This window comes from Crocodylus siamensis, chromosome 2 (genome assembly GCF_052110815.1).
Source record: "Crocodylus siamensis isolate JL-2025a chromosome 2, ASM5211081v1, whole genome shotgun sequence".
In the NCBI taxonomy this organism is placed as follows: domain Eukaryota; kingdom Metazoa; phylum Chordata; order Crocodylia; family Crocodylidae; genus Crocodylus; species Crocodylus siamensis.
The window spans coordinates 86,824,636-86,847,632 of NC_143396.1; the positions used below are offsets into that span (position 1 = coordinate 86,824,636).

The 22,997-nt window shown below is 41.6% G+C and overlaps 1 protein-coding gene across 15 annotated transcripts in view; it reads right to left on the reverse strand.

The window, feature by feature from the left end:
* Positions 1 to 349: 349 nt before the first annotated feature.
* RAPGEF2 (Rap guanine nucleotide exchange factor 2) overlaps positions 350 to 22,997 on the reverse strand; it is a 309,133-nt gene continuing 286,485 nt past the window's right edge. For 6 of the 15 annotated variants that reach the window (XM_090036273.1, XM_090036269.1, XM_090036266.1 and 3 more), the window contains 11 exons: positions 20,163 to 20,374; positions 19,929 to 20,052; positions 19,104 to 19,127; positions 17,574 to 17,797; positions 16,465 to 16,644; positions 12,920 to 13,072; positions 11,663 to 11,785; positions 9,993 to 10,218; positions 7,279 to 7,838; positions 3,163 to 3,468; positions 350 to 2,381 (listed from right to left, as the gene is read on the reverse strand). In XM_090036273.1, coding sequence (XP_089892399.1) covers positions 2,356 to 2,381; positions 3,163 to 3,468; positions 7,279 to 7,838; positions 9,993 to 10,218; positions 11,663 to 11,785; positions 12,920 to 13,072; positions 16,465 to 16,644; positions 17,574 to 17,797; positions 19,104 to 19,127; positions 19,929 to 20,052; positions 20,163 to 20,374 — 2,158 coding nt within the window. In that variant the 3' untranslated portion in view covers positions 350 to 2,355. The remainder of the gene's footprint in view (positions 2,382 to 3,162; positions 3,469 to 7,278; positions 7,839 to 9,992; positions 10,219 to 11,662; positions 11,786 to 12,919; positions 13,073 to 16,464; positions 16,645 to 17,573; positions 17,798 to 19,103; positions 19,128 to 19,928; positions 20,053 to 20,162; positions 20,375 to 22,997) is intronic. The other 9 variants (XM_090036271.1, XM_090036270.1, XM_090036280.1 and 6 more) reach the window with 5 other exon arrangements.

Sequence of the window (22,997 nt, forward strand, 5' to 3'; positions counted from 1 at the left end):
AGGTCCCTTCCAGTCCCTAATGTCTATGAAATCTATTAAATAAAGTCAACATTTATATTACTTATGCCCCACAGGTTCTGTAGGGACAATCAGCTCATTTTCTACCTCTAACTGCTGCTGAGGCAGGGTAGCCACCAAATATCGTCCATTATAGTTGAGCAGTGAAATGAAGAATTTTCAGAATTTAAGCAACAAAAACGTAGGTTAAAAAAAACTCCACACCAACTTTACACCTCATTACTTGGCAGTATCCCTTTAATATTCATACACATAGAAGTAAATTCTTTTCATAGCTAAATTTGTTCAAGTACGTAGAACACAAAATATGTAAAAATCAATGTGGACTTCATTAATGTTATATTTATTTATTTTCCAGCTTCATACAAACTGGATGTAGAAGCATAAACATAGTACATTTCTACCATTTTCAACAAAAATATAACCAATATGTACAATTATTGTATTAAAAATACAAAAGGGATACAGACTCCACCAATGTCTTTCTAAAAGACATACAGGTACAAGTAGTATCAAAAGTATGAGGAAATCACCAGTTAATTGTACATTCTGCACTTGACATCACAGAGCGAACTGAGATTAGCAGTCCTATGGTCTACAATTACTTAATGCTTATATAACATTTGTGCAACTTGTGATAGAGCTAGGTTTCTTTCTTTCTATATGCACACGAGGTCCATAGCCTAGAGAATAAAACTGGCAAATAATGCATATTACAAGTAAAATTACAAATGCATAATTGACAATGTGATATATAAGCAAATAGACAAAAGCCATGATTACAGGAGAGAGAATTAAATAAAGCACTGACATTTTTGATACAGTGAAAAAACACTGCAATTTGATCTTTAAAAGTTGAAGCTATTTACGTTTATCTACTGATCAATATGATCAGCTGAGTTCAATGGAAACAAAAAAATCCAAGACCAGCAGTTCCTCACATTTGAGTACTACTCGGAATGGCAGCCTTCACTTTTCCGGAGTCTGTGCAAAAACAACACAAAAATAGAGGGGAAGGGTCATTTCAGTCATTATAGGGTTAATAGCAGCTGTGAGCAGGTGATTGCTACACGTTGGCCTTCTCTACACATGCAGTGTTCCATAAAGCCATTAACAGTTGTGACTATTTCTGCATTGCAAAGGCTGGCAAATCTAAACTCATTATTTGTCATTATTTAAAGGCTTGTTTATTCCCTAATGCCAAGTCAATAAAGGGAGAGTATTAGATCAGTATTAAACAGCTGACAGCAGCTGTGACATCCCAGCTTGCCTTCACTGCAATATTATCCAGTTAATTTTTCTCTTAAAATAAACTATGCTTCTAATCATAGTAAAAGACAGAGAGAGAGCGAGCGAGAGAGAGAGAGAGAGAGCGAGAGAGAGAGAGCGCGCATGACAATAACTTAAAGGTGGGGTTGCCATCTGTCTCATTCAAATGGGACACTTTCTGCAGTATGCCATCCTGTATTCCACAAGGCACAGGTATGGGACACAGTGCCCTGTTTTTCTCCACTGGATACTCGCAAGCACTGCATTTACACAAAGCCAGCTGACAATACCAGTAATTCAAAAAAATGTACACTTTTGAAGAGTCCAGGGCGGGGCACTTTAAAAGTGGAGCTCAGTTTGTCTCACAACCCTTGCCTTCCATTCTGCCATACTCTGCCATGTGATACTCATTTTGTTTCTAGGAGCCCAGGCTGGCATCTAGGAGCCCAGGCTGGCAACCCTACTTAAAGGTATGAAATAATACTGTACTTACGATGCAGCTGTAACATTTGCTGTCAGAACACAAATATACAGAATTGTAACGAAGGCATTGTAAACAAGCAAACAAGCACTGTGTCCTTGAAGGATTTCAATGAATTTTTCTCTTTGTAGGTTAAAGGCCAAATGTAGTTTGACAACTAGCTTATCTCATTATCCCAATGAGACTAAGTGCTAGGATTGTGATTAAAATCTAAACAAAAGATTAAAAAACCCTTCCAGGCATTGGGAAGTGCAGCCAGAATTAATCATCTTGATGTGATGATCTTGGAATTTGGAATGATACTGTGTGATGTGGCAGACAGCGACAGTGGTAGCTTGGAGATTGCTGCACTGTGCATTTCAAGCAACACAGTTTGAAAAGTGCCAGGGCGATTTCTTCACAGTATTTCACATGCAAGGGAGAAGGGGGAGGAAGGGGGAGAAGAAGCCCCATGCTGCTTTAAGGCAGGGAAGGAGGCAAATAGGTCCACCATCCTTTAGTTATAGTTCCAAGGCTCCTGTTCTAGGGACATCTTCTTGTGCTCTCCTTTAAGGTGGCTCACTCTGGATCCAGAAAAACCCCAGTTCTTAAACAGCGGAGACTTGCTCATCTTCTGCAAACACAAGAAAAGAGGGGGAAATGAGTTGTAACCCCTTTAAAACAAAAGCTGCTCATAACCAAAGTTTACTGGTGTTCAAAGTCGTCATCCCTCTGTAAAAATTATGTACTTAAATAATCTCAGGTATAAACTGCTGTTGTAAATGAAGCGAACTAGCTTTGACTGTTTTACTTGAGGTGAACTTGTCTTTGCCCTCCTGAGGAATACAGCATTCAGCCAAAAGCTTCTAAATTTCTAACTGCTTAGTGAGGTATCTTGTGACCTTCCTTGGATGTTGTTGGCCAGAAATCACTTTCTTTCCTAATGCCATTAAAAAACAACAAAAAAACCCAAATCAAAACACGTCTTGCAGCTGAAGTGGCTGGTTAGCTTTCCGTACTGGAAACATCAACATTTCTGAAGGTAAAGTGATATACTCGCCCAGTTGCATGCACATGAAAAATATGAGGCAGCACTTTTATGAAATTAAAAGTTTTGCTATGCTCAACTGTAAGGTTCAACTCACTAAAAACTGCACGTAAAACTTCCTTAAACACCACAGCTTTGAATTAATTTAGCCACTGTGCCATTAACAAAAAGAAAGATCAAAGACGTTTTTAAAATGGAGGTGATAAAGCAACATTACTTTATTGCAAGAATTTCTCTCTCTACATGCTTGTGTGCGTGTGTAAGACATAGCTTCTACCCAGGCAAACTCCAGGGTATGAAAAAGTGCCAGTGTCCTTTTAAAATGTAAATCTTGCTCAATATTTGGAAAGTATGATTAGGAATTTACCATCCTCTTCCGTGGAAAACCCTTGGGACTGATAGTGAGCCAGACGTGGGTCTGACTCATTTGGTTTATGCCACTGAGGTTTGTTCACAGGCCTGCTAGCTGAATGGCCATGTGACTGCTGTTGCGAAGTTGAAGTCCCATGGCTCTCACAGGTTCGTGCCATCATCCTAGACCGCTGAAGTGCTATGTTGTAATCTGGAGGTTTTCTGGCAGGATGGGAAATGCTTTCCGCAAAGTCAGCAATAGGTATTCCTACATAACCAGGAGGAGTTGGAGGTGGTTCTCGATACCGGCCCTCTTTTCGGGCTGCAGTAAAAACAAGAGACTACTATTAGAAATGATGGCTGAGGAAAAACAAGTACAAGTAGAATAAAACTGTATCAGTCAAAACTTGTATCCGTCCAACAGGTGTAGACCCAAATAAGAGTCAATTTACGAACAGAAGAAGATTCTAGTATTAAATAGCATGCAATGAATATAATATCTTGAAAAAGGAATCATAAGCAGCATTGTTGGCAAAATACAGCATGTGCAGTATGACTGTATTTCTGTCATGTAGGCAATCCTTATGCAAAAGCCAACCTCCAGATTTTAACGTGACAAAATATCTTATTACATACTAAACTGTACATAAAGCAAATGGACTCCAGTCCTGCAAAAAGTTACACATTAAATCAACATGTTGCATATTAAAAATCAAACAATTTACAGAATTACACATGGTGCAGAAAGCATATATAAAATGCCTTTACAGGACCAACGATAGTAGACTAATGTTTTAATACATTGCCAGTCAAGGGGAAAAAGCAGCAGCTGCCACAAATTCAAACCACAGGAGTCCAGTCATCTCATTAAAATATATATATAACAGCGTATCTGCTGCCCTACTATAAATATACCCCATAAAATTGGGTAAGCAAAAGGGATTTTTTTTCCCCCATTCTCAGTACCATAGGCATACATTATATATGTAATTGCTAGATGAAATGGCAAGGGTATGCCTATGGTATTGAGTGGGGAAAAAAAAATCCCTTCTGCTTACCCAATTTTATGCTAGTTTCTAATACTATGTTTTTCAGGATGCAAAGATCTCTATACATTACCTACAAATGTCAGAAATGTAGATCAGACAGGACAGGCCACCAATAATACCTGGAAACTTAAACTGGAAAGATCTCCAGAATATTTAAATGCCATTAAAAACATTGAATGTTTTTAAGATGTGTCATAAATCTCTGTAGAATTACAGGCTTCTAAGAGGAGGACTGAAGTGATGAGAAGGAAAAATAAATCCCAATTTACAGAAAATAATTGTAAGAATATTTATAATAAGGTATTTGGAAACGCAAGTTCTATATAAATGCTAGTGAAAAACATGCATTAAATGGATAAAGAGGGAGCATATTTCTAGCCATCTCTCAGAAGACACGCTATAAGAACTGCAGCAATATTTTAACATCTAAACAGACTGAATGAGGGCATCAAGGTGAGCACTCCAGATTAGATCTTTGAGAGTGCAAAGCTCAGCAACGCATCACTTAACCTTTTGGTGTCTTACTATCTAGCAGAATCTGCAGCTGTAAGTTGGGCAGTGAGGCTGTCTGCATTTAGTGCATAGGGAAATCAGACACCCAAGTAGAATGGGATGCACAAAAGCTAGTGTGCTGAAAAGCCAATGGGAAATGCTGAGGAACTGTTCTACAACGGTGCTCTCTCAATGTCACCTGCTGAAATGGTTTTATGGCATATGCAGTGCCCCACAAGCAGTGGGCCGAAAGAGCATCAGTTCTTTTTTCTTGTGCAATGATGCTCAATCTCCAGCCAGCAGGGTTCCCTACAGGTCCAGAAATATGCCAGTAGGGCAGCAGATACGCTGTTAATTGCCCTTCCCTGCTGCTAAATTTCTAGACCTGTGCAAAGGCCTACAGGCCAAATAACATGGCCCTGTGCAGCAGTGTACCAATGTGCAGTTGGACTGGCACACAGGTTGTTCTGCAGCTAGATCTGGGCACATGGGACCAGACCAACACAGGATTGCAACTGGTGACCAACCCTATGTGCCAACCTAGCGTTGGATCTGGCCTGCACACTCATCCACCCATAGGTCCAGGAGGTCAGGCACCATGGGTCTAATGAATAAAGTATTTGCTGGTAAAATAAAAACACACCCGAGTTCCAGTTTCTTATCTAAAGGAGGATTAAATGTTTTACAGAATTTAAAGTTCAAATACCCTCAAGGTAGAGCAGGGTATTGAACCTAAGTCTACCACATGCTGGGTGGGTACTGCAACCACCAACATCATCTCCTCCTCCTCCTCCTTGTCCAGCTGTGCAGGGTCTATACAGGGTCCACTGTGGAAGGTGTGGCCAGTTTACCCAAATAGAATTGAACCCTGAGGTAAGAAAATGTTTGGTGGGCTTCAGTGGCCCTTGGGTGCCTAGCTGCTCACCACAGCTCAGGTGTGGTTATATCACCCAGTGAACTTCCAGGGAACTTCACTGGAGAAGCAGAGGAAGCTTATGGATTGTGCCTCAAAGGTTACAACCTATATTTTTGATTTGGCACCTAATAAAGTAGTTTTGTAGGATTTCAGCACATAAGACCTTTTGAGGATCTGGCTCTTCAACTCATAAGGAAATTTAAGCAATAGCATTGACATTAAATGCCAGCAAGAAAATATTAACATCACTGATGTGTTAATGGCCCAAGTGACTGGTTCAAGCTGTCGCACATTTTCATTTATTATTTGAAAAGAAGTTGACTAAGGGGTGATCATCTCCTATGAAGACTTACTCAAAATAATGCGGTATGAAATGCACTATTGTTCTCTCCCTTGGCTCAGGCCCCAAATCTTATGCTTTCTCTTCCTTTGCTATGTGTTTCTTTCCTCTCTTCCCCCCTCATTCCCATTGCTTCTTTTTGTGTTTTGGAAAAGATAAGGTATCTGTATCTCTCTCCTGCCATTTAGTGCCTAAACCACTGTCAGTCTTAGGATAGGGCAGGATACAAAACTAAAATGAACAAATGAACTCTGATTTGGACTGAACTATAGTGTTGACCCTACTTCATTCACAATTTGCTTCATTACTTTATTTCACTTTGATCCCACCTCGCTCCTTTTCCTATTCACATTTGAAAACAGCAGCCTAACTATATTAATATCTCGACATACTGACCTACAGCTGAATGAATGTCTTAATGACAGGTGCAGAAGACCTATATAATTGAACTGACCCAACCCACTAAACTGCATTCTGATGCTTCTCTGGTGAAGTGGTGTGTGGGGTACAAAAATGCAGGAGCAATTTCTCCACTGGTGCTGGACTGGCTATAGATTTCACTGGAGCTTTCAGTCTTACATTTCTTAAAGCTTTATTAGCTTGAATATTTTAGAACTAGGCCCCCTTGTGCAATGCTTGGCTGCTTTACATGACAGCCAGGCTGGAATCATACCTGTCAACTCTCATCTAGCATTACGTTGAACGAATGAGAGGTGCAATATTAGATGGGCATGACCAATACCCTGGATGCAAAGACCTGTCTTTCAAGGTTTAAGGAAATTCAAATCTACATTCAGTTTGAGGCACCGACCCAATCATAAGTTATTCTAGGAGATGGGCAGTGTGAAGTACTGAAGAGGGCTGAGGGAATAAAATGACCCTGTTTTAGAGGTGATAAGGTATCCACAACTACTACTAAAATTGCAAGAACCTGCAAAGCAAAGCCCTTTGGGAGCAGGAGGTGGAAATCAGGCCACATTTCCAGCAGCGTCTATATACAGACTTTGAGGCCCACATTAATCATTCACATTTGACGACAGCAACTAACTATATTAATATCTCGACATACTGACCTAGAGCTGAATTAATGTCTTTATGTTTTGTGACCACTCACAAAATAAGAACAAGTGGCCAATAATACTCAGAATGAATAAGCAGTATAAAACTGTATTTTCCCTTGCAGTAAACACTCAGTTATAGGATAAAATTTGGAAGAGACTATGAAGTGACTGGCTTTGCTATAAAAACAAATCAGTTGAAAGAAAATTACTACAAAAAATCCAGGAGTATATACAAATTAATAGATCGCTTCCCGGTAAACAAAACTTAACTTACCAATAAGCCCCTTTGCACTACTTGATGATACTGCTATATGAGCAGGCATGGAAGCTGGCTTTGTCTCCTCTGCTGTTACAGATGTTATGCTACTGGTTTCAGCTTCAATCGATACATCCTTCCCACCCCTCCGCTTTATGGTACCTGTATCACCTTCTGAGTCCTCGCCCCAGTAGCCTGTGGAGGATGCCCAGCTTGCTCTGGATTGTGCTTGATCAAGGCCCTCCCTACCTTGACTCTGCCTGCCATACTTTGGGCCATGATCGGGGAACATCATCTGGTCCATATGACTGCCTGAGGCCCACAATCCTGCCCCATCTCCTGCATTATCGAAATGAGCATGTCCAAAAGGAAGAGTCTCCCAGCTTCTCTGGTGTTGTATTGTCTGTATGTTGTCATGAGAACCGCTTGAGCAAGAAGTCCAGCTGCCACGACCACTGTCTGCTGCATCAAGTGAAGCTCGATCCCCCTGATCCTGCGATAGCTCCTCTGTACTGGGAGAAGAAAGCACTGTGGCTCCAGCATACAGGCCTCTGTTCTCTGACAGTGGTGCATATGAACTGCATGTGCAGTGAATAAGAGAAAGAAAGATATTACAATGAGGTAGTCAGTGTTAATCAGTAAATAATGGGCAAAACTGAAACATTAATTATTTCATAAACAAAGAGAATTTGACAGTAAAGGGGGAAAAAGTGATGGAGACCAATGCAGCTTTTCATGCCCATGAAAACCTTAGATAATTTGTACTAAGTATTAATGACATGTTCAATTTTGAATACAGGACATTTTCTCTTAAGATCATCCTTGACACAAAAGGTCTCTAGCACTCACTAAATAGGTATCTCAAAAATGTGGCCTGCTCTGTGACTCTATTCAAAGGTTACATCACAACCTTGAAATTGGCTTTCAACAGAGGCAGACAGTGTTCACATGTACAGAATAAAAGTATCCTGCCTGACATGACTGGATTTCCTATAGCTTATGCCAGATGGGGATTATGCAAAGGACTGGTGAGCAAGAAACAACTGAGCCAAAATTCAGGATTTGTACCTTTTGAGAAGTTTTGACACTTTGGATTTGGTTTCAAATACAAATAAAACCATTTCTTTCCAGTATGCTTTTGCAAGTCAGATTTTGTCAAAAGTCAAATTGTCAAAAATTTTGTTTTGGAAACGCTAGAGCATAGTATTTTGAAAGCTATATAGTGCTGCCTGGGACCCTGCAACTGCTGAATGAACCAGAACTGATGCCGCCTTAGCTGGGGAGGCACATGCCTCCCCTGCAACCAGTCCTCCTTACCATGGGGAGGTGGGGGTCCCCGTGGCCCATCTTGCTGCCTGGGGGACCCCCGCAGCCAATGTTCCAGCCAATCACTACAACTGCTTCCGGGAGTGGCTGCAGCCACTGGGGGGAGCAGCTGCAGCGATCGACTGGCTCTTGCGGGGGGTGGGTACCAGAGCTCCTGCCTGCCCATCGCCTGTGCAACGAGCGCAGCCAGTCAGCAGGTGCACCAGTGCTCTTAGGGGGTGCAAGTGCAACTCCTACGTGTTGCCACTGCCTGGAAGTACAGTGGCGACTCAGTAGCTCATCACAGATCCAAGCAGGGTTCCTACACAGCATTTTCACTTGCTTTGATTTATCCAATCTAGAAGTGTTTGAAGCCAAACAATGAGTTTAATGAATCAGCATTTTCCTATGAAAGCCTCTTCAGTGAGAACTGCATACTGACTAGTTGTAAAGCTGGCTCTCACTGAGTTTGCACAAATCATTTGACCTCTTTAACTCTGTCTCTCTTACCAGCAAAACAAAGATACATAATAACTAGAAGTGCACTGATACATCGGTCCAATATTGGATCGGCACCAATATAAAGAAAATTGATTACAGTGGAAATTGGTCTGATGTGGCTGATAATTTGGCTGATTAATGCTCGTGCATGTGTGCAGCTACAGCGCAGCACACAGGCAGTGAGGAGCACAGCCCAGCAACTTGGAGAGCTGTGTGCAGTTTGTAAGTCTGGTGTGGTGGAGAGGAGGGAAGGGATATGGGGGGACAGATTAATGCTCCCCATGGTGAGGGAGTGGGGCTGGGGTAGGCACCACCCAGCCACGGTGAAGTGCAGGTGAGGTGGAGCCATGGCTCATCTGGGGGGTGTAGGGAGGGGGGAGTGGTTCCTGCCACTGTGTGCACCCCAGGAGGGCATGGGGGGGTGTGCCCCCCCAGATCTGTGCAGGGTGGGGCAGGCTGCAGCTTTGGGCTGGGGGCCGTGCTGGGCCTTTCCCGGTGGGGGATGGGAAGGAATGGCTAGGTCACACTGTGCTTGGGGTGGGTGGCAGTGGTGCTGGGAGAAGAGCTACGGGGGAGGCTGCAGCTACCCCAAATTTTGCCATAACCCCCACAATCCCTTCCCAGCACAGCCACTGCATGCCCCAAGCGCAGCCCCCGGAAGAGCCCAGTGCAGCTCCTGGCCCCAGCCTGCCCCGCCTTGATCCAGGGCACATGGGTCTTGAAGGATACAGAACAAGTATGAAGTGATTATTGTTAGTGCTATACACATTAGTGCAGGGTAGTAAGAGGCTGACATATTTTCTCAAGAACTAAAATATGTGAAGAGATGCGATAGTGATCTAGATGAAAGAAGTAGAATTTTCCTTTAGAGGAGAGAAACATTCATAAAAAAAATCCTTTTAAGTGTAAACATGTAAGATTCCTACCCTAAACTGTATTGATCTGGTTCAATCATGGTTCTTCTATCAATCCTCCCCACACCAAGATTAGTTTCTACGATGCTGACAGAATGCCTCTGTCTTCTCTCATCATGTAACGAGATTGGCATGGAGTCAAAAGAGGAATTGCTGACAATACTAGATCTGGAAGAAATTTCGCTGTGACCAGAATCTGAAAAGTTATCCACTGTGCCACTAGGAGCCAAAGTATAGCCTGCATAAGGAACAGCATCATGTTAATCAGGCATTCCAAGTTTGCAACCAAAATACTTGTTACAGATATTTTCAAAACATGATAGACATTTAGTATGACTGTTATTAGAGTACATAACATTTTGAAAGCATTTATTTCATGGAGAGCAGCAGTGTGTGAGGCACAAATAATGCAATGGGACCTTTAATCTAATATGTATTTATTTCTGATTAGAGTTAAAAAAAGTGACAACATGAAATATCTGTATTTAGAAAAGTTTGCCCCTCTCTATACAGAATCAAAACCTAGTTTGTCACAAGTATGTTTGGATCTCTAGCTTTATGTGAAAAATACTTTTGTTGATACGAATAACATTTGCACATTTATGCACCTAAATGCTCTCAAAGATTAAAGGGAGTATAGGCATGTGGCTGGATTATACCAGAATTCCACATAGATCCTCTCCTGTGCACAATTTTGTCTGCTCTGCAAAGCTACACTTCAAGGGTGAATTGCAAATAGAAAACGAAAACTACATTAAGCATAAATGTCTGTGCTGAAGGCTCCTCAACTATTTTGGAGGCACTTTGTCAGCCTAAATTTTTTCACCCACTTTTTCAAAAGCTGTCATACTTCTAAATCTTGGAGGGATTTGGTAAAGTGATAACATTATTAATATAATAATGTTAATATCAGGCATCAAATGGATTGTGGTGAGGCTTTTTGGATTAAGTTTATCCAAAAATGTAAGATTGTCAGACTTTGGGATACCATCTATGGTTTAAGCCATGCTGGATAAGAACAGAAAGAGTTTTTTGCTTAAGTTATTACAACATAATGTATTAACGACCTTCCAATTAAGTTAAAAGGTCACTCAAGAACATGTAGTTGTGCATAAATTAAGTTTCCATTTTTGATTTGCCATTCACCAGTGAGCTTCAAGGAAACCCCAACTGAGCTTCCCCCATTCACACTTGCTTAGAATATAGCACCAACATTGCCGCATATGATTAATTTACAAGGGCATATTTACAGATATTAATTTCATGATGCCATTAATCTTGAATACGCTTTATGGTTTAAAATCATTTTCATATTTTGCTTTTCCAAGTATACAGTACTGCTTCCTCTCCATTTAGCTAAACATAGAATCCTGATTCCTTTTTCAAGAAAAAAAACGCAGGAGTTGATCAAATGTGATCAAGATAATGTAGATTTATTCCCTCCTAAAAGGTTAATGAAAAAATATATATGCTGAGATCTTACAAAGATTAAAGCAGATTATCAAAGCCTTTTCTGCACAAGATCCTCCTCCATCTCAACTTCAGAAAAGATCACTTAGGCAGAGGTTTTGGGTATTTGTCTATGCTTTTGAGAGGCACTCTCCCTCTCCCTTTTTAGAACTCTCTTTACCCAATTGTTCTTGTGATTATTCTTTCCCTTTTTGGTTCTAGGTAAACCCCACCTATCCCATAGGTCCGTGATGCATTGTTATTCTTGTTACTGTTCTCACTTCCAAGAGAAGAGGAGGAACTGGTTAGGTCCGACAGTCTGGAGCCATAAGATCTCAGCTGATTGCCACTGCCACCTAACAGGATGAGAAAAGGGTTTAGATATCCATTTGACATAGAAAATAGAGTGCAATACCCACATGAAATGCATGTGAGTTTCAGTTTCTTAATCTGGTCAGAATTATTCCTACTCTTTCAGAGGCCAACATTCTTGCTGTGTGGGAGTTCAACTGTGACTGCTCTCATTCTCCTCCCCCTTAAATACAAGGCACTAAACTGATTTCTATATTTATTTTAAAAGAGTGGAAGGAGAATGTAACATCAATGTTACCTGATTACGTTATTGTAGGACTACATTATTGTATTTCCATAGTGGCATTCTTTTTCCCCTCTTTTTGTTCAAATAAAGAAAAGGCAAGTATCTATATTTTGTTTTTTGGAGTTGTTTTTCCCTCTTTAAATCCAATGAAAAAGGAAACAGGATAGAAATTAAAGTATTTATCGCAATTTTGAAATAATAATCCTTTTCAAGAAACGAGAAATAAATGCTGATTTGGGTAGCCATGCTTGGCAGTACTCTTACTGAATGAATATTTTACTGAATAGTTCTTATTAAAGTAACTGAGCAAGAAAGCTTCATTGTGCAATACTATTCTTCAGATATTTACCATTAATTCTTGGACTAACCATGCTGCAAATAGACAGAAAATCTAAAGCATTGAGGGTCTGTGTCTTGAGCCAATCTGTGCCTTGAGCCAATCTGTGCAAATTTGTCCCTGTCTTGCATGGATTTCTCCTCATTTAGCACAACTGCACAGAAGCTACAATGGACTTCAATCTTGTTAATTCCTACAGGAGTAGGCAGTGGATTGGGTTAATGTACCCACTCTTGCCTTATAATGGCATTGTAAGGTCAAAATATTTTACCCATCTATGCTACCATTGGCATAAAGCAATTGAAGGAGGGATCGTGGTAGTTTGAAACAACAGTAATGCAAGTTGTGTAGTACATGGGGTCTAGACTGCTTCCTGTCTTATGCTAATAGTTCCTAATGCCTCCATTGGAGGGTTGCTGCTCTTCTCCCCAGCTGACCTTCCCCATGACAGAACACAAGTGAAGGATTCACTACATCTCCATAATTCTCTCAAAGCCATTTCTAAAACTGGGAGGTGAAAAGAAAAAGATACAAAATGTAGTATGTATCTTATACCTTTCCTTGGAGAGCTCTGTGGTGAAGTGGGAGGAGAAGACATCTGTGAAGATGCATTTGATATTGTGTCTTCGGCTTGTTTCTTGTGACGCTCCAAACTTCCTTCCTCAGACAAGGAAAGAATTTTCTTTAAAGCTTGTGGTGAGTTAATGCCTTTAAGAAAGGAAGAATGGAAATATATACATAAAATCTCAAACAATTATACAGTGTGTTATTAAAGGAGGACACTGTAAATGGTAAAATGTTTTAAAAGCATTTTTCTTTCTTGAGTTTCAACAATAAAGATTTTATTTATTGTTTCTTTTTATGATATATTGTCTACTCCTACATTTTATTCAGCTTGAAAAATGAAAGCAGACCAGTCTCCTTCAGCTTCTGGACCATGTCCATTAGCTAACATGCTTCTGTCACTGGGCTTCTAGTAGTTCACTTAAAAGGTAACTTTGTAAATGTTGTTCAAGGATATACTAATCTATAATCTGGGATGTAGCATCTTGATGACTACTCAAATCCTGAAAATCAGAAATGTTAGAGATGCACATCCTCTGACCAATCCAGGTGTTTTCTGAATGGTTATGTAGAAGCATCTCACCTGCTCTTCAGTTCCTAAATAGCCTACAAGGTCAAAAATACAAAAAAGAGCTAAGGCAGATCATAGGCAAGCATATATCTGGAGAGGCAATGTATTTTTACAGCTGTCTCTCCCTGGAGAAGATCTAGGATATAAAGACTGAAGAAATCTTCTAAAATAGACATCTGATTTGCACTTTTTTCCTCTCAAATGAGAGCGCTTTGCTGCTTAAAAGTGTAAATGGAGCAACTTTGACAGATTTGAATATTTTAGGGGTGGAAATGTTCTTCAGGTATGGCACAGAATTTGTCTTTGATCTGATCCAGAATTATTTGATCAGCCCAGCCTAATTGGTTTTCAAAATCCTTCACACCTTGAGCAAAAAAGAGGATCGACTGAAGCATCACAGCTAATTCAAGCAGCAACTAAGGAACTTGAGTGATGCTAAATTATTGCACGCTTATTTGGTTACACTACTTCTCTCTGTGACAGTTTCAACAATATGTGTAGAACCTGACAGCAGATGGAGACAGAACAGAGCAAACCTCTTTCAAATCACTGCATGTATAGAGACATGGCTAGCTATTTCTTTGCACTAAATCAGTGTGGGCAGTTATTTGGGTTGGGAGGCCACTTAGGGAGTTTTAGTAAGCTGTTGCGGGCCGGTGAGGGGTCGGGGGGGGCAGGATGGTGCTGACCCAGCGCAACAGGAGAAGTAGGGGTACTTGATGTGGGGGCGGGGGGGGGGGGGCGGCCATTGATCCTACCTGGCCCAGGCTCATCTGACCTGCACCCATTGCCAGGGATAACAGATGGAGAGGTGGGTGAGTGGACTCTTCGTGGAAATAAACCCAGGACCTCTGTGGGCAGGGTGTACTCGGTCAGGCAGATGGGATAAGGCTGCGGGTGGGTGGGGAGTAGTGTTTGGGAAGGGGATGGGGGGGGCAGGGCTGAGGCCAGGATCGCAGGGCAGTGACAGTGTAGGGATGGGGCCCGGGACAGAGCTATGATCTGCTCCCTGCATCATGACTCTGCCCCAGGCCTCAACCCTGTCATCTTTGCCCCAGACAGGGCCCTACCAACCTCTCCCGTTCCTGGACACTGCCCCCTGCCTTCCCATAGCCTCATCCCATCCTCTTAGGTAAGCTTGGCCTACTCAGAGGTCCTGGGCTGGTCTCCCTGTTGACCCTGTCCACCTGCTTTGTCTGGTATATCCACTGGTGGGTGTGGGGTAGATGGACTGAGGTGCTTTGGGAGCAGCAAAGGTGGTGGGAGCCATCGCTGCTGCCGCTGCCGGAAAGATGAGTCCGACCATGCCGTATACCTAGAGATGCCACCTGCACCTGGGCTGGAAAAAATACCTTGGAGGGTCAGATCCAGTCTGTGAGCAGTATTTTGCCCACCCCTGCACTAGGTAGTGGGCTATGCTGAGCACAAGAGAAAAGAGTGGGGAAGAGGGGGGAGGCAGAATCTTAGTTGAGGTGGCACAGGCTTACCCAAGGACTACAGGGGGTAAGAGGGAGCGGAGTCCCCTCATCAGCCTCTCCAAACTTCCCTATGACAGACACCGCTGCCACAACAGCTACGTTAACTCTCCACAGCTGTCAATGAACTGTATGTGGAAAAACACTGTAAAATCCTTAATTCTGTAATGTCTGAGATACTTAACCCAGTAGCTGCTGGCTGTACAACATGGGAAAAAGAAGAAAGGCTGATGAGTTTGATGCCTGCTCCAAACTGCAGCTGCAGCTTCTCTCCCACAGATGAACTCGTGTTGAGCACAACCCCTTGCTACTACTCAGGAGCCTCCCTGTCTCTATTTCACCTTGTGTCTCAGTTGCCTGGCCCTAGTTATTAGGGCTGTGTGAAGCTTCAGTTACTGATTCAATTTGGAGGAGATCTGGCCCCATTCAGCGGTCGAATCTCCGAATCTGAATCAAATCAGGAGACCGACAGAAAGGTCTGAACTGATCCAAAGCCTCTGACTCAATTCAGAAAAAGTTTAGAGATTTGGTCAGTCCCTGCTTGCCCCTACAGGGAGATGGACCCGAACTCCATGCCAGTAAGTACGGGATGGGGGTAGGGGGGCTGAAGGAGGAGGGAGGGGACCATGGGGGTGGGAATCCCTGCCAGGCCCCATCCCCTGCCTACTCCCCCAGCCCCCCTGGGTACTCCTTGACCCCCACCTGCTCTCCCACCTGGCTCCAGCATCCCACCACGTATAAAAAAAAAAAAAAGCCTTTCAGTCACCAGCTCCTGCCAAGCAGAGGGGCAATCCCCACTGCCCCCTACTGCCCTGCACTGCATGAGGGGAGCCTGTCATGAGCCCCAATCCCCATCAATGGCTGTTCTGCAGGGCCCCAGCATCTCAGTACTTTAAAAAAAGCCCTGCACTCACCAGCTGCTGCAGTGGCCATTGGGGTCTCTGGGAGCTCATGCCAGAGCACCCCATGCAACATGGAGCAGTGGGGGGAAGTGGGGATTGCTCCCTGCCTGGCAAGAGCTGGTGAGTGTGGGCTTTTAAAAAAAGAGTTGGAACCCTAGGGCTGGACGGGACAGCCGTTGACAGGGCTGGGAAAGCGGCTGGGGGATGGGCGTATTTGAGTCAGAGATTCGGTGATTCACCAAATCAAATCACTGTCCCCCGAATCAGTCGAATCCAAATCCAAAGCAAATACTAGCTGATTCACACAAGCCTACTAGTTATGCTATGGCCTGTATAAAACCTCTTCCTAGTTTACCTGGCTTAGAAATATACTTTCCAAGAATTGTTTTAAGGTTTCAAGTTATAAATGAGAAGTTACAAAATAATCTTTACCATTGCAACTACAATAAGGTATTATACCACATTTTGACTAGTAGTGTTCATTTGAACTACACTTTCAAACCTTTTTATTGCTTTAAAGTTACATGCTCTCGAATTGCACAAATAAATATTGGAGTCTTGAATGAAATGCACTCTCATTCTGCTTACCAAATGGTGGGAGGTCTTTCACTGGTACTTTCTTACGAGAAGGATAAAGAGACACAGCGGGAACCTGTAATGCTTGGTTTGCTTTATGCTGCTGCTGTGTTTTCTGTTGGATTCCTGCCCTAGGAGCCACTGGTGATGTTTCTGATTTCCCAGACCGTTTGTCCCCTGGATTCTTCGGTACTTTGTAACAAAGTAGGAAACAAAAAATGGATGACTACTACCTATTAATATCTCGGGATTCATGACCAGAAAAATTCAAAGGTTCTAATTCTACTTAAAAGGGTCCTCAAATACCTTTGATGATGCGTATGATACATGCTTGGCCCAAATACAACTCTTCTTTTAGTAAACAGATAGCACCTGCACACATAACTAGCTAAAATTTTCAAGCAATTTCAAGTCATTCACACATTTTTAGATCCTGTGCAACTTGCCAGATGTAAGCATGAAAACTCCATGCACGTCCTGGAAACATTAGTTGCAAGACAGTGTAGGGCTAGTAACTGTTTGATCCCGCAAGGGGAGTAGCAGAGGGTATACTACCTTTGAGCCCAACAGTATAGCGGTTAGAGCCCTCGCCCAAGGAGTGGGAGATCCAGGTTATAGGCTCTCTTCAACCAGAAGGGCTCGAAACCTTTATCAACCACTTACCAGAAAAGTGCCCTAACAACTAGGTTATAGCCTGGTTCACCATTACCTGCTGATGCCGACAGCCAAGAGCAAGAGCACCAATAATACACAAAAGTGGAAGAAAAGGACTGTCCTACTTTGAATGAGGGCTGATCCTGTATTGAGCAGTGGGTTGGATTAAGCAACCTTCTGAGGTCCCTTCCAGCCCTGTTAATTTTTGAAAGGCCATTAGCTCCTCAGCGGTGTTGGTAAGGGAAAGCCTTTGTATAGCTAAGCACTATGGCATCCATAAAATACAGACCAATGGAGCAAACTTAATATATTCTGCCAACACTGACTCTTTTCCTTTCTGAAAATTTTCACCACCCATATTTTGTTCCTTTGAATTCCTTGCTGAGAAAAAAAAAATTAAATTCCATACAGATACAAGTATCTAACAGAACTACTATTTAGAATCCTTATTTAGTGAAAATGCTCACGTGTGTTAGTGGCTGGCTCACATTGCAAAGACAGTGTCTGAAGACTCTCTTCATCCATTTCTAGATCCAAATTAGAGAGATACTGCTTCACTTTCCGTGCCATCTGAGCATCTTCATATAGCTTTTTGGCATTGAGGAAGGAGCTGCGACGAACCCGCTTCTTGTGACCCCCTGTTTGTGCAACATCTAGCACAGCTGCATTTGTACTGCCCTGACTGAGAGACCTGGAGCGAAGGGGGAAGAGGACAAAGATGTGACTTAGTGCAGCACTACATTAATTAGCGAATTTGAAACATGCAAGATTGCATGAGAGTCAGTCTATGATCAAAGCTTACATGCCTCATTCCAGTAAGTCAAACAGCTATAACAGATAGAAGGATGAGGGTCAAGATATATCATTACTTGGTTAAAATAATATATACCTAATTAAAATAAAATAAATGCCTGGAACCTATTCTGCTCCAACTAAGTAATGTCACTTCACACATCTAGAAAAGCATTCAAGCTTGTTCTCTCACATAAGTCAGCTACTCCAAAGGTCAGAGCATTAAGAAAAGCTCATGCAGCAAGGCGATGCTGACAGACGACTGTAACTGAGCTTCAAACATAAATACATATCATCTAGAAAGGGTTCAGAAAAATTTCTTCTAAGTCTTTTAATATTCTTGTTTAAATACTTCATTTGTGATTAAAAAAGACTTCTTTAAAAACCAAAAAATTCCCTGAGTGGAATATGATAAAAGATTTTGTTAAATAAAATGATCTATTACAGAGGTTCTCAAACTGTGGTCCGCGAGCTCCATTTAGGTGGTCCGCAGAAAGGTTGCAGAACAATTGAGAATATCTGTACTTGGCCCTGTGCAAGATTTGTTTTTTCTGATAACGGAGATTAAATGGTCTGTTGAGACCCTCAGCAGTTTTCAAGTGATCCGCGAAAAAAAAGTTTGAGAACCACTGATCTATTAGTTTATGAGGAAATATATGTCATGCACATTTTGTGTGTATATGTATATATGGAAGCAATTTATGGTTTCTGATATGTTATAGGTAACAATAATAGAGGCTGGTTTGTAGGGTGAAAACAAAAGTTAGTTGAGGTGTAAAAAATAAAATACTTAATTTTTTGCGGGGGGAGGGGGAACGGGGTTTAAATCTGTTCCTTTGATCATCTCAGCTCATTTGTTAGGTATAAGTAAATTAGTTGCAATTGTTTTTAGCTGTATTATTACTTTTCTTTGCCCATTTTAGAATGACCTTTATAGTGCAAGTCAGCCTGGTGAGATTTAAATACAGTTCCCGGGTACACTAAACAAACACGTTTTCCTAATCTCAAAAATATTAAGAAATAGTTTCACAGCGCTTGTGTTTTTGACCTCGCAAGCAAAAGCACCTTTTGATTAAATTTAATGTCAGTACAAAAGGGTTAACCAAATAAAAAAAAAAGTCAAAGCATCAGAAAATTAAAGATAGCAGGTAGGAAAATGCAAAGAAAAGAATGTATGTCTGCATGTGTTGTCTCCAACCACTTACCCCAAACTTCTCCATTTCTTCTTCCTGTAAGTAAGAGCCAGGAAGAGTAAAGCATGGGTTTAGAAAGAGACAGAGAAAGATCACAAGCTCAGAAAGAAAAAGACCAGACTACAGGACAAGCAGTACTAGAAGCTCAAACAAACATTAAAACAAGTCTTATCTCAGACACACAGTCAGATATTAAAATCTTTTCTAATTTAAACTAAGTCTAACCTGAACCCTTGAGCTGGCTCTACACATAACCAAAGATAATTTATTTAATATTTTCCTGCAATGCTGGTTTATTGCTGTAGTTTAAATATTCCTACTTGTAGCAGAAAGTGTTTCAGACTCGCCTACACATCAACATTTCAATCAATAAACTCTTCTTTAAGACAGTACAATCAAGGAGAATCTCTTCAGCCTATAAACTGGTGAGATATAATCACAGAGTTGTCTGCCAATGAGAGAACAGAAAAACCATCCTGTCCATGGTAAGGTTTATAAATGATTCTAATTTTTAAGACTTGTTTTTAAACATATACACAATAAAAAAATCATGATTAATTAAAACTGGTACAGGTCAGTGTAAGTAGTAGTACATCCATGGTGCTATTATACATTGAGTGATATAGAAAATATATAACCCGCTAGGGTAACCGAACACTCCCCCCATTGCATACAATGAGAGCTCAGGCCCCGAAGTCTCACATCTTTCGTTTTTCAATCTGCAATGTTTCTTTTGTTGTGGATATGAAGGGGCACTAAAAAGAATACCTCATTTCATTATCGATACTCAGCCTTTCATCTCAATAAATTGAAACTCACCGAAGATAGGAAACTTACCTAGTCCTGAACATTAAAGCAGGATCCATGTTAACAGAAGCCATCCTACCAACATGGCGAATTTCTTTTGCAATCATTCTCAGCTTCTCAAAATTGACCAAGCCCTCTACTTTTGAGTCATTGCCTACAATCAGCAAAGGGGGGGCGGGGAAAGGCAATTAGCAACAGCATAAGCTGCTAGCTGCAAAATTCATTTCCATCAAGTAGTAAAGAGCTACAGGATTTTGTGTTTACCTTCATGAAGGAAAGTAAGGTCCTTTTTGATAACAGGGAACAGAGGAATAATAGGCGGCTGTAAGTTTTGGCTGTTCAGGACATTGCGATATTTTGCCATGTTCCTAGACGGATCAAACAAGTCCTGAAGATCTTGAAACAGCTTCTCATATTTGCTTGGAAGCTTTTCCCAAGTGGTACGGAGCCTTGCAACAGGTGCCAAATTCAGGCCACTAGAACAGTTCAGAAGGGGATTTTTGTTTGTGAGTTTTTGTTTTGGTCCAGTTAAATAAGAATTATGGGCAAAAATTAATAGAAAGAGCCATAACATTCATATGTAAAACCTTGGAGCACAAATACCATATGTAAGGCCAAGTCTACAGTACAGCAATATAGCAATTAAATGCAAATATACCAGTAAGAAAAAAATGCCTTTTGCAAATGTGCATTTTATAAGAATAAACTGTAACAAGAGACAAAACTGAAACAATATAATACAGCAAGACAAAATAGAAAATATGTATAAGTGAGTAGAGATTATGTACTAACTAGTGAACTGTCTGTCAAGAATGACGGATGAATTTCAAATAACGCCAATGCTCACAGTAGCCTCACAGTAATGGCCTTCTCACAGTAGCCAGGAGCCCAGCTCCTGCTTTTGCTCAGCTGTCCCTTCCCTCTACCCTCCCTGCCATGCTGGGCTCCCAGTGCCCTTAAAGAACGTTATGGACAGACAGACACACAGGCAGATTTGGGACATCCAGTTGCATCTGATTCCTAGATAAAGCATCCCTGTTCACTTAAGCAATTTGAATTTAGAGAAAGCTCTGTGACTCTTTCCTGTGCTGCAGTAGTCCAAGTATCATTGTCATCTCTGGATGGAATAGTTCTAATGGATTCTAAGCGGTGGAGCACTGCCTTTTTGGTGCTAAGAAATGGAGTATTTTATACCAGTAGTATGGAGTATTTTATACCAGTAGTATGGAGGCCATACTGACCAGCTATTCACATCTAACTGTAAAGGGAAAAATGTATATGGATTGATAAAGCCTTCCACTGTTCAAATGGTAGTTATCTGACACACTGCCTCTCTCCAGTGGAGGTCAGCTGAGGTAGCTGAACTACACCCTTGATTTAAATTTCTTAGTGATGCTGAGAGATTGTCAGTAAGGGTCTTTAACCCTGGAATTTGTTTCTTCATCTAGTCAAATGGACTCAAATCCATTCGTCTTCAGGACAAGGGGCTCATGTGTTTACAAATAAAAAGCTTTTGCAGGGGAGGGAAGGAAGGCTGCTTTTAAACATCCATTAGCCTTTTTAGTGGCATTTTAATTATCTTCTATTATTGTGATGTTTTATATTTTAGTTTTTCAACTTGAAAGACTCTGAAGAGCAAGTATTTAAATATTTAGAGGAGCTTTGTCTTTTTTTAAGTGTGCACTATGCATCTTTAAATTAATTTGATTTATACAGTATTTACTCAGTTCTAAGATGAGCTCCCCCCCCCATTTAGTAGAGGGGGAAGTCCCTCTTCTTGGAACCAAGTACAAATCGGTAGAGGAGGGGCAGGAAACTGCTGTGGCTCCGGCCCTACCTTGGTTTGGAGTCAAATGCACAGCTGCTGTTTGCCATTCACTGCCTCTGCAGCCTCCCTCTCCCCCATGTAGCCTTGGGCCCCTGTACCTCCACTTCCACCTGCATCACTTCTTCCCCCCATAACCCTGCCCCTCCTCCCCGTCTCCCCCAATGCCTATACAAAGGGGGTGGGTAGGAAGAAACAGCCTGTCCCGCACTGCCTCCCCTCAACCGCCTACTGCTTTCCCTACTGCAGTGGTGGTAGGGATGAATTTAACATGAGCCTCCAATAATCAGATTCTAAATATGGAAAATTATAACAAGTTTATAATTTTTCTATGTATAGAATGTAATTATTGGGGGGGGGTCATCTTGGATTTAGGTAAATGTGGCAATTTAAATATTAAACAAAATCATCTTAATTGAAGGCATTTTATACAAAAAAATTAACCCACCTGAATTTTAGGTAAGTGAAACACAAACCTGAGAACAGCCAACAATAAATTCTAAGTCAGATAATTGCAGTCATTGGCCATGTTCACATGAGCGCAGACGTTTGTTTCCCCAGGGACAAGAAGCAGTGACACACCTTGTAGCACGTGGCCTCTGGTGCATGGGAGGTTACCCCAGGTGGGGTAGGGGAGGCTAGGGCCAGTAACTGTGCTAGCTCTAGCCGCCTTACCAGTGGCTCTGGCAGGTTTTGGGCAGCGTCCACTGCTGCTATGTGCGCCGCCCTGCTTTTTTAAGAAACACCTCCCCCACCAGCAAGGTAGCAGTACAAGGAATGTCTGCATGTTTGGTGCCACAGACGGGTCTGCAGCACCACATACCACATGTCTGTGCTTATCTGGACACAACCACTGTTCCTATTGCCCTTTTCAGCTTTATTATGTATATATACATACAATACTTTCTCACTGGAAATTTCTGTCCTTTCATCAGCAGACTAAGCAGCTCAGGATAAATTACGATCAACAACATTTATTGAAAACTCAATACGTGCAAAATGTTGGACACTTTTCCTGGCATTGAGCATCCTTAACTTATAGCAGAAAACAGGTTGAGGTTAAACAGTACTTTACAAGAGACACAAAGTGCCCACACTCATCAAGACAGTGTGGGTGGAATAAAAAACAAAAAAAAACAAAACACAAAGACCTCTAGACCGATATCCAGACATTCCTATAACTCTGGAAATGCATCCTACTGATCACTCTGCCTTTTTATCTTTCTGTCAGGTAGGTTATCAGATTAGCAAGATAAATTCTACTCACTTTTTAA